The 16,843-nt window shown below is 36.1% G+C and overlaps 1 protein-coding gene across 2 annotated transcripts in view; it reads left to right on the forward strand.

Moving 5' to 3' along the window:
- The window catches only part of CBFB (core-binding factor subunit beta), a 53,296-nt gene that overhangs the window by 23,894 nt on the left and 12,559 nt on the right, over positions 1-16,843 (forward strand). The window contains exons 4-5 of one of the 2 annotated variants that reach the window (XM_045533449.1): positions 5,142-5,258; positions 15,949-16,044. In XM_045533449.1, the coding sequence (XP_045389405.1) occupies positions 5,142-5,258; positions 15,949-16,044 (213 nt within the window). Of the gene's footprint in view, positions 1-5,141; positions 5,259-15,948; positions 16,076-16,843 lie in introns of both variants that reach the window. The other variant, XM_045533450.1, reaches the window with a different exon arrangement.

Raw genomic sequence — 16,843 nt, forward strand, 5'->3', positions numbered from 1 at the left:
GAGAGGGAAGGGGGAAAATGGAGTTTTTACTATCGTAAGTGAATCTTTCAGTCTTTAAATCTAATAAAAGCAATGGACTGCCTTAGAAAAATGCACATGGGGTCAAACACATTTTTACACAGAATTTCAGGAGGTTTCTGGTCTTCTTGAAACTTATCTTTATATAAACCCAAACCCCTGTAGGTTGTCTGAGCTCCAGATTAAGAACTCCTGCTTTAAATAAAAGCAGTACTAAAAGTTGAGTGATCTAAGATCCCATAGCATAATACTAAGATATCAAATGCAGCCAACAGGGAAATTTTTACATGGGGGCCTATAACTTAACCTTTAAGCCACTGGGCTCCTTATATGTTTCCTTTTACTTCACTGGCTGTTCATAGCCTGCTCTACTGCATTCTTTTCTTCTATCCAGCATCTAAAAGTTGGATTTCCTTTAGGTTCTTCCTGGGTCCCCTTCTTTCCCCCTATTTACTTCTTGGGGAACCATCTCTTCCTTTCCTCTAGATTTGAATATCACAGTATTGTTAATGGCTGCCAGATTTATAACATCAGCCCCGGATGTAGTCTCAGAATGCCAGAATCCCATATGCAACTGCATATTCAAAATCTTGATTTAGATATCTCATAGATGCCACATACATGTAACAGATAAGAAAAAAAATCGTTGCAAACTTTTTTTGAGATATAATTCACATACCATAAAATTTACTCTTTGAGAGTATACAGTTCAATAATTTTTAGTATATTCAGAGATGTGTAACCATCACTGTCTAATTTCAAAACATTTTTATCATTCCCAAAAAGAAATCCTATACCTATTAGCAATTACTTCTCATTCCACCCCCCACCAGCCCCTGGCAACCACTAATCTCCTGTCTCCCTAAATTTACTTGTTCTAGACATTTCATGTAACATGTGGCCTTTTCCTGGCTTCTATCGCTTAGTATTATGTTTTTAAGGTTCATCCATGTTATGTATCAATATTTACTTTGTTATGACCAAATAATAATCCATTGTATGGATAGTGCCACTGTTTATGGTACAAACATGTTTTTGTTGAAGCTCTACTGCTTGAATGATAGGGAATTTAAAGCAACAGAATGTGAAGATAAAGTAATATGTGTAATTTGGATTGAATATAACATTGCAAATACCAATATTTAGAGCTTTAGTTGATTAAAAATTGTTGAACTTTTACCTCTTTTTACAAAAGAACACAAAATATGAGTCTATAGTCACTTTTTTTTTTTTTTTTTTTGAGACAGGATTTTGCCCTCTTGCCCAGGCTGGAGTTCAGCGGCCCAATCTTAGCTCACTACAGCCTTAAACTCCTGAGCTCAAGCTAGCCTCCTGTCTCAGCTTCTCAAGTAGCTGTGACTACAGGCACATGCCAACACACCCAGTCTGTAGTTACTTTTGAACACTTTGTGAAGTCTCAAACAAATTCTGTGATATTTTACTTTGGAAAGATAAGCTTTTTGTATGTGGTTTTTGTGTGTGATTAGCTGCATCTGTTTACTCATTTTAAAGGCTTTATAAAATCCATTTTGTATAAAATATTTTATTGTTCTAGGACAATGGGTTTAATCCCTAGGTCATATTCTAATAAATTTTCTTTTTAAAGTTTGAAATAAGGCATCATCATTTTCAGTGAAAAATGTTTTTGTGTTTAAATGACATTATGGAATTACATTACAAAATGCCAAACTATTAAGAGACAGGATTTTATTTTCTTTATAGTTTGAGGTTTGGTATTCATGAATGCATAAAAGCACCAAACATTTACTTTGAAGATCTACACATAAAAGTGTAATTATTTGAATAAGAACATCTAAATAAATCACTGGGATCATCTAAATATTATTTTTAATTATGATTCCAGACACTGGTCTTGATTAAAAAATGTAGCCATTTTCTGAAGCCATTTAGGAATTTCCCAAACAGACCAGTGGTATTCTTTGTAATGAGAGAATGTTTATAAAGAAGTAATAAAAGGGTTTTTAAAAAATTTAGTAATTTCATAAGGAAAATATTTTTGACTATGGACATTAATATGACTAAGCTAAGAGATTATGATATCTTCAGTTGTAAAAGACACAAATCATTGATGAAGAATATAAGTGGTATGAAGTTGACCCTTCTCTGCTATCAGTTCTCTTCATGATTAGCATGAGAATTTTAAATGAGGTGTGTTGATAAATGAAATGTTCTACTCTCCACTGCATACTCTCTTCCCCTGTTAGAAGGTTAGGTGGATAGGTGGAAATCTTCATGAGCAATGCTGTAAGTCAAGTTATATCGATATGAAATATAAAGGAGTATTATTTTTAGGTTTTGTGAGATATCGAGCATGAGGGGGTCATAGTCACTTGTTAGACTAGGTGCACATTGGTGGAGTTTCAAATTTACAGTGTGGAAGGGAATGAGCACTTATCACAACTGAAGGAAATATGTGGTTAAACGGTTTTAGCTATAACTGTAGAGTATTTCCCTTGGTCCAAATGGGAGGAGAAATGGAATCTTTTGTTTTTTTAAGTAGAAGTTGGTTCAGTGGTTTATTGAAGCCCTTAACAAAAATGACTGTGATTAGTAGTTAAGAGGAATGACATAAATATGTAGTAGGAAAGTATAAATCTTAGAGGTTTTATTTTACAGGTACCTCAGGAATAATTTTTTAGCATATTTGTAATTATTGGCAGTCAGTTATTCTTATTCAACATCTCTAAAAACAAGAAGGATCCAAGACTGAAGAACCTGCTGAACTGAGTAAAGAAAAAATGGTACTTCCAGCTTTTTCTTCAAAATGAGAAATCATCTTACAAATTATTTAGGTAATAAATAATGGCAGTTTTTAGTTCACAAAGCACTGGAATTATCCAAAGAAAATACGTTTGGTGTAGGTAAATGAAAAACTTAATTGATAAAGATATATTTGATAACCTACAGTTTTTACAACTCATTAAGTCCTGCTTCCTCTGCATTTTAGAAATCTTTTTCAAGGTAGTAAATGATAAAAATCTATGCTGATTTTTATTCAGAAGTTCCTGTGAAATGAGGTAGAGAATAATAATAATGTGAGGATTTTGGGGGGTTTTGTTTGTTTGTTTGTCTGTTGCCTGGGCTAGAGTGCAGTGGCATCATCATAGCTCACTGTTGTCTCAAATTACTGGGCTCAAGTGATCCTCCTGTCTCATTCTCCCAAGTAGCTGAGACCACAGGTGTGCACCATCACACTTGGCTAATTTTTGTGTTTCTTTTGTTTTGTAGAGACCGGATCTTGCTATGTTGCCCAGGCTGTTCTCATACTCCTGGCCTCAAGTGATCCTCCTACCCCAGCCTCCCAAAGTATTAGGATTACAGGCGTGAGCTGCTGCACCCAGCCTGAAATAATGTTTTTAAAAAGTAACTGTCAGGGCTGGGCGTGGTGGTCCGCACCTGTAAATCCTAGCACTCTGGGAGGCTGAAGCAGTAGGAGGATCGCTTGAGCCCAGGAGTTTGAGGTTGCTGTGAGCTAGGCTGCCACCATGACTCTCTAGCCCGGGCAAGAGTAAGACTCTGCCTCCAAAAAAAAAAAAAAAAAGTAACTGTTAGGATAGTGTGATGTTAGTGTAGAAGGAGATTATAGGAACTGTCATAAATTTATGTTTTTCACTTGTATTACAATAAAATATTCACCTCAGGATAATAGCATTAGCACTATCCTTTCTGGATGGATCCTTAATTACTCTTGAGAACAATTATATTTTGAGCCAATGTAAGAATTAATTTGTTAATTTGCTAATCAGAAATTATCTGAATTTGGCAATCATATCTAAAGTGATTTTTGCTGTAGGTTTATTTACTTACTTGAAAAAAATAGTGAATAAATTGGTTATTTTTTTGCAGAAGAAAAGTTAATAGCACTCTAAAACTTCAATCAATTCCAAAGCACAAAGATATAAGAGTTTTCTCAGATTTACAAGATGAGAGATACTTTTGGTTTCAGCAATTTTTAAGATCTAAAATTTATTGATATCCTTTTTTAACCTCAGTGCATAAAGTATAGTGAACATATTTATTTTGTCAGTGACTTCAGATGTAATAGCATCCCAGGATGCTCATTTTAGATATTTCTGTAATGTATAAGCAGAGATAGTTGTTGGATATGATACAGGAAGTCTGGCTAATTTTCTTATCTAATACTGCATGTGAGGAATAAACAGTCCCAACTCTTAATAGTTCCAGATGCTTGGGTTTTTTTGTTTGTTTGTTTGTTTGTTTGATGTTTTTATTAAGTTTTAATAGATTTTGTTATAGGATTTAAGAATTTCAACAGTGAGTCTAAATAACTAGATTTTGGGTTAACTTATCAGTTTCTCGACATATGAGTGATATTACATATAATTAAACCATGTGACCTTAGACTTTCTACTATATTTAAAAGACTGTGAAATAGCTTGAATTAAATTCCCTATCAAAGATAGCAGTGTTTTGCCCTGGATTATTTATGAACACCTAAGGATAAACCACGCATTATCTAATGTGATCTGACAATAAATGTTATTATATCAGGTAAGGTTCTTTGGCTAAAAGCAGTAGAAATCAACATTGGCTAAGGAGTGGGAAAAAAAAGAAAAGAAAAAAAGGATTAGTTATCAGCAAGCCCTGAGGTAGATTGTGAAACTGAAGGGAAATATAAAGAGCCTGACCCTGGGTGGCTGCAGGGATCCAAGTTGAGGGAAGCAGTGCATGCTTTCCTCCTCAGAGGATAATGGGTTTCATTTGTTTTCCATCTTTATATCTTTATACCCAAAATTCAAAAATCAGATGTGTCTGATTGTCCTAGCTTCAGTTGGAAGAACAAAAATGCTCTTCAAGTACCACCTTACCACAGTTTTTACAAATCCTATAAAAACTTCCTTTTAAAAACAATATGGAAGAATTATTTTTAAAATAAGATGTAACTAAGTCAAATAAATTTGTAGAATATGATCAGAGGCTATGGCTTATAGATACACTTTCTTATAATTCTTAATTTTATAATTGTATTCCTCTTTTTTTTTTTTAAGGAAAACTACAGAGTTTATATAAGTAAGCTTAGTTCTTTGATTTTCATATGTCTGATGGCTTTTCAGTGATTTTTGTCCTTTTCTGTGTCTTAGGTATATTTGAAGGCTCCCATGATTCTGAATGGAGTCTGTGTTATCTGGAAAGGCTGGATTGATCTCCAGAGACTGGATGGTATGGGCTGCCTGGAGTTTGATGAGGAGCGAGCCCAGGTAGGGTGACTTCAGGCTTTCCCCTGAGTGTGGTTCCTTTATTTAGCCCCTAATCTTGCCTCTGTCTAGAAACCTATTTACTTAGTCCTTAAGAGCACATATAGAAAGTATTATGTTTAAGTCATATTGAGGAATCCTGAAGATGTTGAGACCCAAAATCTGGTCCCAATTTTGGGAAGATTTTTTCTTCAGTGGTTCTAAATTTCACTGTCTGCTCAGTGGGGGCTTCAGGGTCCAGTTATTGGCTCTTTTTAATACCTGTTCTTCATCTTTAAACAGTATGAGTACTTTCTGAATGCCTGAGTGAGGAGCTTAGCAAGTTCTCTCTCCATGAAGCAATTACAAAACTGGACAAAAATTGTAAAAAAAAAACAAAACACCCACTTAAGGTCTTTGCAAAGGACATAAATTGAGAGGCATTTATTCAAGCAAAGCTATTGAATTTTAGTAAGATCAGTGACAGTCTGTGGTATTTTAGTCAAGAGCTGCTCCCATCCCTTCCCCAGCTCTGTGGTCCTTCAGATTCTACCCTGGGCAGGCAGGGCAAGCCATGAAGGCTGGCAGCTATGCTCTTGTATCAGGGAGAGCTGACTTTATTCAAAGCAGAGCTTGGAAAAAATCCATGCCCAGGGATGTTGTCGAAAATGCCAGATGTCTCATTGGCAAACAATCTGGTAAAGCTAATGCTGCTGCAGGAAGCAACAAAATGGCAGACCAGCCAGAAATTTATAAGAGAGATCCAGGGAAAGAGATAGCTAAAGTGGGCCCTACTTTGCACTCAAGTGGTCCAGAAAACCATGTGCATGTGCAAGGCTACACCTGCTCTGAAGAGAACACAGAAGCTTCTAATCCCTGGCTGAACACAGGGCAAACTGGTAAACTCCCTGAACTTTGAAAGCATTCCCCAAGCCACACACAAGTCTGATGGCAAAAGACAGAAGCCTGCTGGCTCAAGGTGTTTAAGCAAAACCTCTGACCAATTATTGGTTGACAACTAAGCTATGCTGACCAAGGGGCAGCCTCCCAGAAAGCAAGACTAGAAAAGCAAAAATTGAGCAGTGACATCAGAGGCTGCACACTGCTGGGAAAAACAGACCACAGAATTACTCCATGCAAGACACTAAACAAGTAAAAAGCAACAGTAAATTGGAAGCAAGGATCAGAATTCAGAGTTGCTACAGTATGTTATCTAAAATGTCCAGTTTTCCACAATATGATGAAATAATAATAAAAAATAAATTTAAAAAATGTCCAGTTTTCAACAAAAAATTATGAGACATGGAAATAAACATGAAAAGTGTGATTCAGGGGGAAAAAAGCAGGCAATGGAAACTATCTTTGAGGGGGCCCAACTGTTGATTCTTAGTAACACATACTTCATAATAGTTATTATAAATATGTTCTAACAACTGAAGGGAAATGCATTCCTATAATGATTAAAGGAGATCATCATGGCAATGACCCTTCACACAGAAAATCAATAAAGGGATATAAATTATAAAAAAGGATCACATAGAAGTTCTGGAGTTGAAAAGTACAATAACTGAAAAAAATTCACAAACTCAACAGCAGATATGAGCTGACAGAAGAAAGAATTGTCTGAGCATGGTGGCTCGCACCTGTAATCCCAGCACTTTGGGATGCTGGGGTAGGAGGATCACTTGAGCCCAGTAGTTCATGGTTACAGTGAGCTATGATGTTGCCACTGCAGTCCAGCCTAGGTGACAAGGTGAGACCCTGTGTCTAAAAGAAAGAAATAGAAATAAAGAATTAGTGAACAGAAAGAAAAGAAACCAAGAAAAATAAATAGTCTCAGAGACCTGTGGGACACTAGCACATATACTAACATACATGTAATGAAAGTTTCAGAAGGAAAGGAAAAAGGCAGCAAATATATTTAATAAATAATAGCCAAAAACTTCCAAATTTGATGAAAAATATTAATTTACATTATCCAAGAAGCTCAGTGGACTCTAAGAAGAATAAACACAAAGAAATCCACACCTAGATGTGTCATAGTGAAACTGGTGAAAGACAGAATCATGAAAGCAGCAAGGACTCATCACATACAAGGGAGACACAATAAAATTAACAGCTGACTTCACTTGAAATTATGGAGACCAGAAAATAGTAGGATGACATATTCAAATTACTGAAAGGAGACATAAAAGCTTCTGATTATTAGCAAGTATTAATATCTTTTAATTGTTAGATATTAATCTTCTTGATAAAGTTAAAATAAAAAGAATAGGCCAAGTACAGAGGCTTACACCTGTAATTCAGCATTTTGGGAGGCTGAGGCAGGAAGATCGCTTGAGGCCAGGAGTTTGAGACCAGCCTGAGCAACATAGTGAGAGCTCATCTCTAAAACATATTTAAAAAAAAAGAAAAGGAGCTCTCTTGTTGTTGTTTCTTTGTTGTCTCTTCCCATATTGTTCTCCAAATGTGAAAATTTTCTTATCAACTGATCAAAAAATAAAACCTTAACAAAATTAAGATTCAAAGTTAAAATTCTTAAGAAAGAATCCCTGGCTAGGCATGGTTGCATGTGCCTGTAGTGCCAGCTACTTGGGAGGCTGAGGAGGAAGAATCCCTTGAGGCCAGGAGTTCAAGACCAGCCTGGGCAACATATCAAGACCCTCATCTCTAAAAATCAAAAGAAAAGAATCCCCGCTACAATGGTAAGAAATCCCCTACTCTTACAGAAAAATAATAGGCCAGGGGCGGTGGCTCACGCCTGTAATCCTAGCACTCTGGGAGGCTGAGGCGGGTGGATCGCTCGAGGTCAGGAGTTCGAGACCAGCCTGAGCAAGAGCGAGACCCCATCTCTACTAAAAATAGAAAGAAATTATCTGGCCAACTAAAAATATATATAGAAAAAGTTACCCGGGCATGGTGGTGCATGCCTGTAGTCCCAGCTACTCAGGAGGCTGAGGCAGAAGGATCGCTTAAGCTCAGGAGTTTGAGGTTGCTGTGAGCTAGGCTGACGCCTCGGCACTCTAGCCTGGGCAACAAAGTGAGACTCTGTCTCAAAAAAAAAAAAAAGAAAGAAAGAAAAATAATAAACAGTCAGCAATCTAGAAGGCTATTTCTGTAAGAAGTGATAAAACAGATTGAATTTACATAAGGAAAAATGACTTCTAAAACTATTTTATTAAAATGATAGGTGAAAATTTTTAATTTAACCCTCAGCATTTTTCAGTTAGAATTTTCCAAGCCTTATTTTTCCCCAGTCCATAAATTAAGCTATGTCACTACAAAGTAAGTGCCATCTGTTGTGATAGTAAACTAGTATGATCATAGGTATTACATAATGTTGTAAAAATTTCAGAGCAGGTGATCTTAACCATTCATTCATCAGTCAGCACTTCTCTGTAGCTCTCCTTGTCCCCAAGAGCTCTCCTTGTCCCCAAATCATTGGCAAGATAATAAAAGTAAAATAGGCAATGAAGTGTAGAAGTTAGGAGCAGGAGAAGTTCATAGTCGTATAATGTGAATCCTGGCCCTACCACTTACCAGCTGTTATGGACTGAATGTTTGTGTCCCCTAACTTCAAATTCATATGTTGAAGCCCCAACCCCCAATGTGACTATATTTGGAGATAGGGCATTTATGGATGTAATTAAGGTTAGGTGATGTCATAAAGGTGGGGCCTTGATCCGATAGGATTAGTTTTCCTTATAAGAAGAGACAGGAGAGAGCTCTATCTCTCTCTGCCATGTGAGGACACAGCAAAAACGTGGACGTCTACAAGCCAGAAGGAGGGCCCTCACCAGGAACTAAACTGGCTGGCACCTTGATCTGGGACTTCTAGCTTCCAGACATGTGAGAAAATAAATTTCTATTGTTCAAGCCACCAAGTTTAATTATCTTATTATGGCATCCTGACCTAAGACACCACCTGTGTGATCCTGGCAAGCTATTAATCTCTCCAGGCCTCAGATTTCTTCACAAAATGCAATAATGATACCCACAAAATGGTGGACAGTTGAGTGAGATAGCATATGCAGAGGGCTAGGCCTAGAGCACAGTACTTGGCATACAGTACAGTTCCTAAATGAAGACTCTTGGTTTTGTTACTGCTTGTACTTGAGCACTTTATACTACGGTTTCCACTATTCTCCTAATATCTGTCCATGTAGTAATGTGTAAAATTGCAAAGCATAATTTCAACCTTCTCTTGTGCTGGAATGGGCCCCATCTCTAGGGAGTGAGCCTGGCTGGTAGCCCCACATCTGTGACCCGGCACAGCTTTGCTTCTCTCCACTGATCACACAGACATAAGTAACTCTTCTGAATGAACCAAAAACAGTTTTTTAAAATTCACCTAAGTTCATGGTTAATGTTACATCACTGATGATGTAATATAATTTGATGTAGAATTAGACTGACTATATTACTTATTGTCACTGGAATTTCCTAAAAGTAAAAGATGATGTTTAAAATAACTAAAATTGTATAAAATAAATTTGACCCACAAATTGATTTTATTATATTGCTAGCCCTAGAAAAATAGTTTCATTGAAAAACTTGTTTTCAAAAATAAGTTTTTCTTTGTACATTAAAATAACATATCTGTTTACAATAAAGCAAAATAAAAGATACATCTTTATGGGGCTGGGCACAGTGGCTCACGTGAGCCTGTAATCCTAGCACTTTGGGAGGCCAAGGTGGAAGGATCCCTTGAGGCCAGGAGTTTAAAACCAGCCTGGGCAATAGCGAGACCCCATCTGTACAAAAAATTAAAAAATGGCCCAGTGTAGTGGGATGCACCTGTAGTCCCAGGTGCTAGGAAGACTGAAGCGGAAGGATCACTTAGCTATTATTAGTAATAGCCAGAAATTGTAAACTGCCCAAGTGGCCATTAGCAGTAGAATTTAAGTGCATTTTTTCACACAAAGAAATATAATGAGAATGAAAAACTTCAATTAACATACCTTTTATGGGTCAATTTTAAAAATACATTGAGAGTATAAAACACATGCTATATGAATCCATTATATATTAATAAAAGTTAAAAGTGGGCAAAACTAATATATGCTAGAAGTAAAGATTATGGTGTACCCTTGGGAGGAGGAGGGCTAGTTACTGGAGTGAGAAAAGAGGCCTCTGGGATGCTGGTACTGTTTTTGTTTCTTCATACGGATTCCAGTTATATGGGCAGGTTCAATTTGTGAAAATTTGTCAAGCTTTATTTTAGGACAATGCTGCCCAGTAGGATTAATATACAAGCCATATGCTGTAATTTAAAATTTTCTAGAAGCCTTATTAAAAAGCAGAAAAAGATTGGGTTCTTGAGAGGCTATTGCAAGGGGAAAAAAAAGAGAAAAAGAAATAATATGATTTTCATATTATGTTTTATTTAACCCAGTATATCCAAAATAATATTATTTGAACATGTAATCAATATAAAAATTTATTGAGAGATTTTACCTTTTTTGTAATAAGTATTTGAAATCCAGTGTGTATTTTCCACTTAGAGTACATCTCAACTCAAACTAGTCATATTTAAAGTGTGCAGTAGTCACATGTGGCTAGTGGCTGCCATATTGGACAGCACAGCCTTAAGATATATGTACTTTTTTAGTATGTATAATATACTTCAAATAAAATGTTTTAAAAGTTTTTCCACAAATGTGCCGGGCACAGTGGCTCACGCCTGTAATCCTAGCACTCTAGGAGGCCGAGGCGGGTGGATTGTTTGAGCTCAGGAGTTCGAGACCAGCCTGAGCAAGAGCGAGACCCCGTCTCTACTAAAAATAGAAACAAATTATATGGACAGCTAAATATATATATATAAAAAATTAGCCGGGCATGGTGGCCCATGCCTGTAGTCCCAGCTACTCGGGAGGCTGAGGCAGTAGGATCGCTTAAGCCCAGGAGTTTGAGGTTGCTGTGAGCTAGGCTGATGCCACAGCACTCACTCTAGCCCGGGCAACAGAGCAAGACTCTGTCTCAAAAAAAAAAAAAGTTTTTCCACAAATGAAGATATTTCCGAGTATAGTTATAGTAACTCAAAATTTAAATATTTTACTAATTGTATTTTCATGTTTTAATTTTAATTTCTCTAATTTTTAGATTTAAATTTTAATGTGTTCTTTACACGCTTGGTTTTTAATAATTGCAATTCTCTAAAAGCTTAAAAAACTGAAAATTATGACATTTCACCATTGAATACTTTAATCAGAGATTTACAGCTAATTTTGAACACAATGTAACTATGAGGACTCACTTACCAAAGAAGGTCAGTGTCATTGTAGGAACTAGGTTGATTTCGGGGTAGTTCCTTAAAGACTCGAATTTTCTAAAAATCCAAAGAAAGTGTATACTGTCATGATGAGATTTATTTTTAAATTCATCATCAGCTTTGTCACAAAAATTACATAGTTCAGTTACTTTAACTATGGATATATAAAGATATTTGTAAGTTATATAACTGTAACTTCTAAATGATTGGCTGAATGTCTCACTTCTTTGGATTCAATTATGAATTATGTGTGTACCACAACTAGTTCCTGGTAAATTTCTATTTTGTAGTTTTTAATTCAGTGAGAATGTTATTTGTTTATATCATATGTACTCCTCTAACCTTTATATTGTTAAGAGTCAGTAATTTTATCTTCATTGTACTTTTTTAAATGACTTGGCTTTTGGCAATCACAAAAAGATATGTCACCTTCAGTAAAATGGCCTTTCAAAAGTTTTATTTGATTTCATGATGGGGTGAGAAAAACTGAACCATTATTGGAATTAATAGATTTTCTATAAGTACCTGATGACACACTAATATAAAACTGGTGGACTTTTATTTGCAAGAGTTTTCTGTTAATGAAGCCAACATATAAACAGCTTTGTGGTTTTGTATGTACACGAGATTGTTGGTGAAATTAATTTGGAAGAGTCATTTGATTTAAATGAAAAGTTATGTCTGCAGAGTGGTATGTTAAATGTACCGTTTGCAGCTGCACATATTGAATTGTTGTCTTTGAAGTAGATGCTGATGCTTCTTCAGCAGATTTATTTCTTTTGGTTTTCATGTGATCAGTGATACCATTCTGATCCCCACAGAGAATAGTAAATGTCGATATTTTGTGCAAATTACACATTCATCATCAGCTTCCTTGGAAATGAATTTAATTCTTAATTTTTTTTAAGCGTGAACTTCTAGTTTTTAAATTCTTTGCTGCAGAAAGGTAAGTGTTACCAAAACATATATAAAATAAATATATCTGTAGATGGAGACAATAAAATAAAGACAAAATCACTGCAGCAAGAATGGTCAGAATATTCTTTATATGCTCTATGAGAGGACTGCTAAGCCTTTATTTTCCGTATGGATTTCACATATACCCAACCATGTTTTATCGTGACCCCACCTGGCTACTTTGTACAGGTTGTAGTGTAGACCATGAAGTGACAGACTAGTGTAACAAAGGGCTAGTGGAGACCAGAGTGTTGAAAACCTCTCCTGCCATCACCTGAGACTGGATGGAATTAGTTGTGCATAGCCATTTGAGCCTACTTTGGGTGAGCATGTGATTTTATCAAGGGCCCTTTATGCTATCCTTGAAAGGGAGGTGTTACATATGTTGCAATAGGAAAGGATCAGGATAACAGTAGTAATTGCCGATCATCTTTCTGATTTTACCATTTGTTAAAGTATGAACTCTGTTCACTGTATATACATCTCACATGTCATTAGAAAAGACCAAGACAGAAGTTGGAACTAGAAAGTGGAGGGCAACCAAATCTCTTCCGGCTTATTTTACTGCAAATATTGGTAATTATTCTTTTTATTCTTTTAATAAAAGAAAAATCTATGACCATTGTGAGATACACATTAGTGGCTGATAACTTCCTTAGGGAATTAGATCACATCTCATGTTATATACTTTCATTTCATCCTCTAATTTTCCTCTACTATACTTCATCACAGCTGATAATTTTATATTTATTTGTAATTTTTTTTTGTTGTCCACGTCCCCTACTAGACCAGAATCTCTATGAGAAAAAATACCGTTTGTTTTTTCATACCACATCTGGTCACCTAGCACAGTGACTTGGACATAATAAAGCCTCAATATTTGTGGAATAAATGAAAAGGTGAATGAATGAATGCACAGGACAGAGTGGGTATCCTGTCATTAGCATATGTGTCCCAGCTGATAACTAAGTAAATAATATAGAAAACCCTTGGGAGTGAGGAACAGCATTCTTTAGCAGATACCTCTCTAGCTTGTGTAGTACATTCTGGGAATATAGTAGGTATGTGTGAATTTTATATATCTATAAATGCTTGTAAAATAATACCACTTACTAAATGCTGTCAGGTAGTATGTATAAACACTTTTATGTATTATCTCATGTAATTTACAATAATATTGTTACAAAGTATTACTATGCCCATTTTACCTGAGGCTTAGAGTAATGAAATACCTTGTCCTGAGTTATAAAGCCAATAAGCGCACATGAGAATGAGAATTTGGGCTGGGCGCGGTGGCTCACGCCTGTAATCCTAGCCGTGTGGGAGGCCGAGGCGGGTGGATCGCTCGAGGTCAGGAGTTCGAGACCAGCCTGACCAAGAGCGAGACCCCGTCTCTACTAAAAATAGGAAGAAATTATACGGACAGCTAAAAATATATATAGAAAAATTAGCTGGGCATGGTGGCGCATGCCTGTAGTCCCAGCTACTCGGGAGGCTGAGGCAGTAGGATTGCTTAAGCCCAGGAGTTTGAGGTTGCTGTGAGCTAGGCTGACGCCACGGCACTCACTCTAGCCCGGGCAACAGAGTGAGACTCTGTCTCAAAAAAAAAAAAAAGAGAGAATGAAAATTTGATCACATCCTTCAATTCTGTTTAAGTTATGTAGACATTGTGTCACTGAAAATTTTAAGTATTTAAAAACCCATCAGCCTGCTTTTTAAGCAAGATAAAAATAAAAAAATTTTAAACCCTACTAACAGTGATAAATAAGGGATTTATCCCACAGAGGAAGATATCCAGCAGCCCAGGCCTGGTATAGCACTTAATTATATCATCAGAGGCCCTGGATCTTTTCGTTTTTCTTCTGTACCAGGCTCAGCATGTGACTACATCCTCATTATTGTGTTTGCAAGTTGACTGCTGCATCTCTGGGCATTGCATCAGTTCCCAGGAAGGAGGAATGATGAGATGTCTCATAAACAACTTTCTTGGGGGCCCCATTAGGTGACTTGTGCTTCTGTTTCATTGGGTAGAACTAGAGTTGACATGGCCACCTCTTGCTGCAGTGAATCTAGGAAAGTGAGTATTATTGATGACTTTTCGGTATTGTTTTGGATCTTTTAGTTTCTTCAAGTGTATGATTGAAAACCCTAGTATTGGCCGGGCGCAGTGGCTCACGCCTATAATCCTAGCACTCTGAGAGGCCAAGGCAGGTGGATCGTTTGAGCTCAGGAGTTTGAGACAACCTGAGCAAGAGCGAGACCCTGTCTCTACTAAACTTACAAAGAAATGAACTGAACAACTAAAAATATATAGAAAAAATTAGCCAGGCATGGTGGCGCATGGCTGTAGTCCCAGCTACTCGGGAGGCTGAGGCAGGAGGATCGCTTGAGCCCAGGAGTTTGAGGTTGCTGTGAGCTAGGCTGACGCCATGGCACTCTAGCCTGGTAACAGAGTGAGACTCTGTCTCAAAAAAAGAGAAAACCCTAGTATTCAAAATTGTGTGACTGCAAAGGTCAAGCCTCCTGACAGCTTTTTTAAGTTGGGGGGCATTGTCATCAGATTGTGCTTTAGAGAAGATATGCTCTGATGGCTGTGTGGTGAATTGGGGGGTGACAGAATGGATGTAGGAAGAGACTGTTAAGGAGACTTACAATGGTCTAGGTAAGAGCACTTAAGGGCCTGAACTAGGAAAATGTTTATAGGAATGAAGAGGAGACTAAAAATTCCAAAAGGAAGTAGGAAATCAAATGAATAGGACTCAGTGGTTGATAAACTCTGGAGAGGAGGAGTGAAGAGTCAAAGATGACTGGGTTTCTAGTAGAAATGAGTGAATGGTACCACCAACTGAGATTAAAGAAGAATGGAGGAGAAAGTGTAAACTTGGTTGGCTTTTAGACACAATGGGTTTGAGGTATCCTGGGTTTTCCTTCATGAGCAGATCTTTAGCCACTAAGGGAAAGGATTGAGATAGATTTGTTAAATGTCACAAATATTTTTTTTCTTGATAACTTCCCTTGGATTTTTATTTGCTTTTTGTTGTCTAAACGTTTCTAACATTTGTATAGTCAATTCTGTTAATCTTTTTTATATTTTTGGCTTTAGTTCATAGTTAGAGGTAGCCTTTTTCATCCCCAAATGATAGAAGTATTAATATTTACCAATTTTTTTTCTTGTTCTAATATGATTTAAATATTGTATTGATCAGGATTTTATTCTGGTGAGTAGGATGAGGTAAGGAAAGAACAGGGAAGCACATTTTCAATTGTTAGAATACCATTAATGTGATTTGTTTCCAAGGTGTAATATAAAACATGAAAATACTGAATTTTTCTTTTAAAAATATCTCTGACATTAGGTTTTTTTTTAATGGTGTTGCTGTTTTGAGAAGTGCTCTGCTGTTTGTTTCTTTCAAAAAATAACATCCTCAGATTTAAAATTCTTATTATAAATCACAATTAAAAGAGGTATTTCATGTATTCTGACAGCAGGAGGATGCTTTAGCACAACAAGCTTTTGAAGAGGCTCGGAGAAGAACGCGTGAATTTGAAGATAGAGACAGGTCTCATCGTGAGGAAATGGAGGTGAGAGTTTCACAGCTGCTGGCAGTAACTGGTTAGTACTTTCCCCCAAACTCTCAGGCTGTGTTTGTGATGTTTGTGCCTAATGTCTTTTAGTAGTTAAATTTTGTCTTTTCAGTTTTAAAAAGATATATTCTCTGTCTTTGTACTTGTTAAATGTAATTGTCATAAAGAAACTTACTCTAATTTTAAGATTGTACATGAATTCCTCATTTGTTGGTTTTCATAAAGATACTTACTATAACAAGGTATATTTTCTTTTAATTCATTGATCCAAATATCTTACCTCTTTTTTTCTTAATTATTTTTTAGACTATTTTTAAAAATTGCCTTATGTTAACATAGAATACATATTTTTTGAACATTATTAAAACTTACTGAGAGTATTATTGCTTTCCATTTTTCTATGGATATTTGTCTTGATTTTATAACAGTATAATTTTTAGTTATTTGTGTGATCTCTTTATATTTTCAAACTACTTCAAAAAATGGAATTAGCAGACTGTTTTTCTTTTAACATTTTTGTTGTAAAATACAGATACAGAAACATACATAAAAGAATCTGTAGCTTAATGAATTATACCCTTAAAAGTGTATAATAATTCACTTTTGTAAATGAATTTTTATAATACCCTTAAAAGTACTATTCAGGTCAAAAAATAAACCTTGGACAGCTACCCCAACAATTCCCTCCATGTGCATATCTAATCATAATCTTCTCACTCTACTCAAAAGTAATCATTATCCCTATTTTTATAGTAATTGCTGCTCTGTGTTTTATTGTTTTATTACCCACAAGTCT

Source organism: Lemur catta, chromosome 20 (assembly GCF_020740605.2).
Source record: "Lemur catta isolate mLemCat1 chromosome 20, mLemCat1.pri, whole genome shotgun sequence".
NCBI classification, from domain to species: Eukaryota; Metazoa; Chordata; class Mammalia; order Primates; family Lemuridae; genus Lemur; species Lemur catta.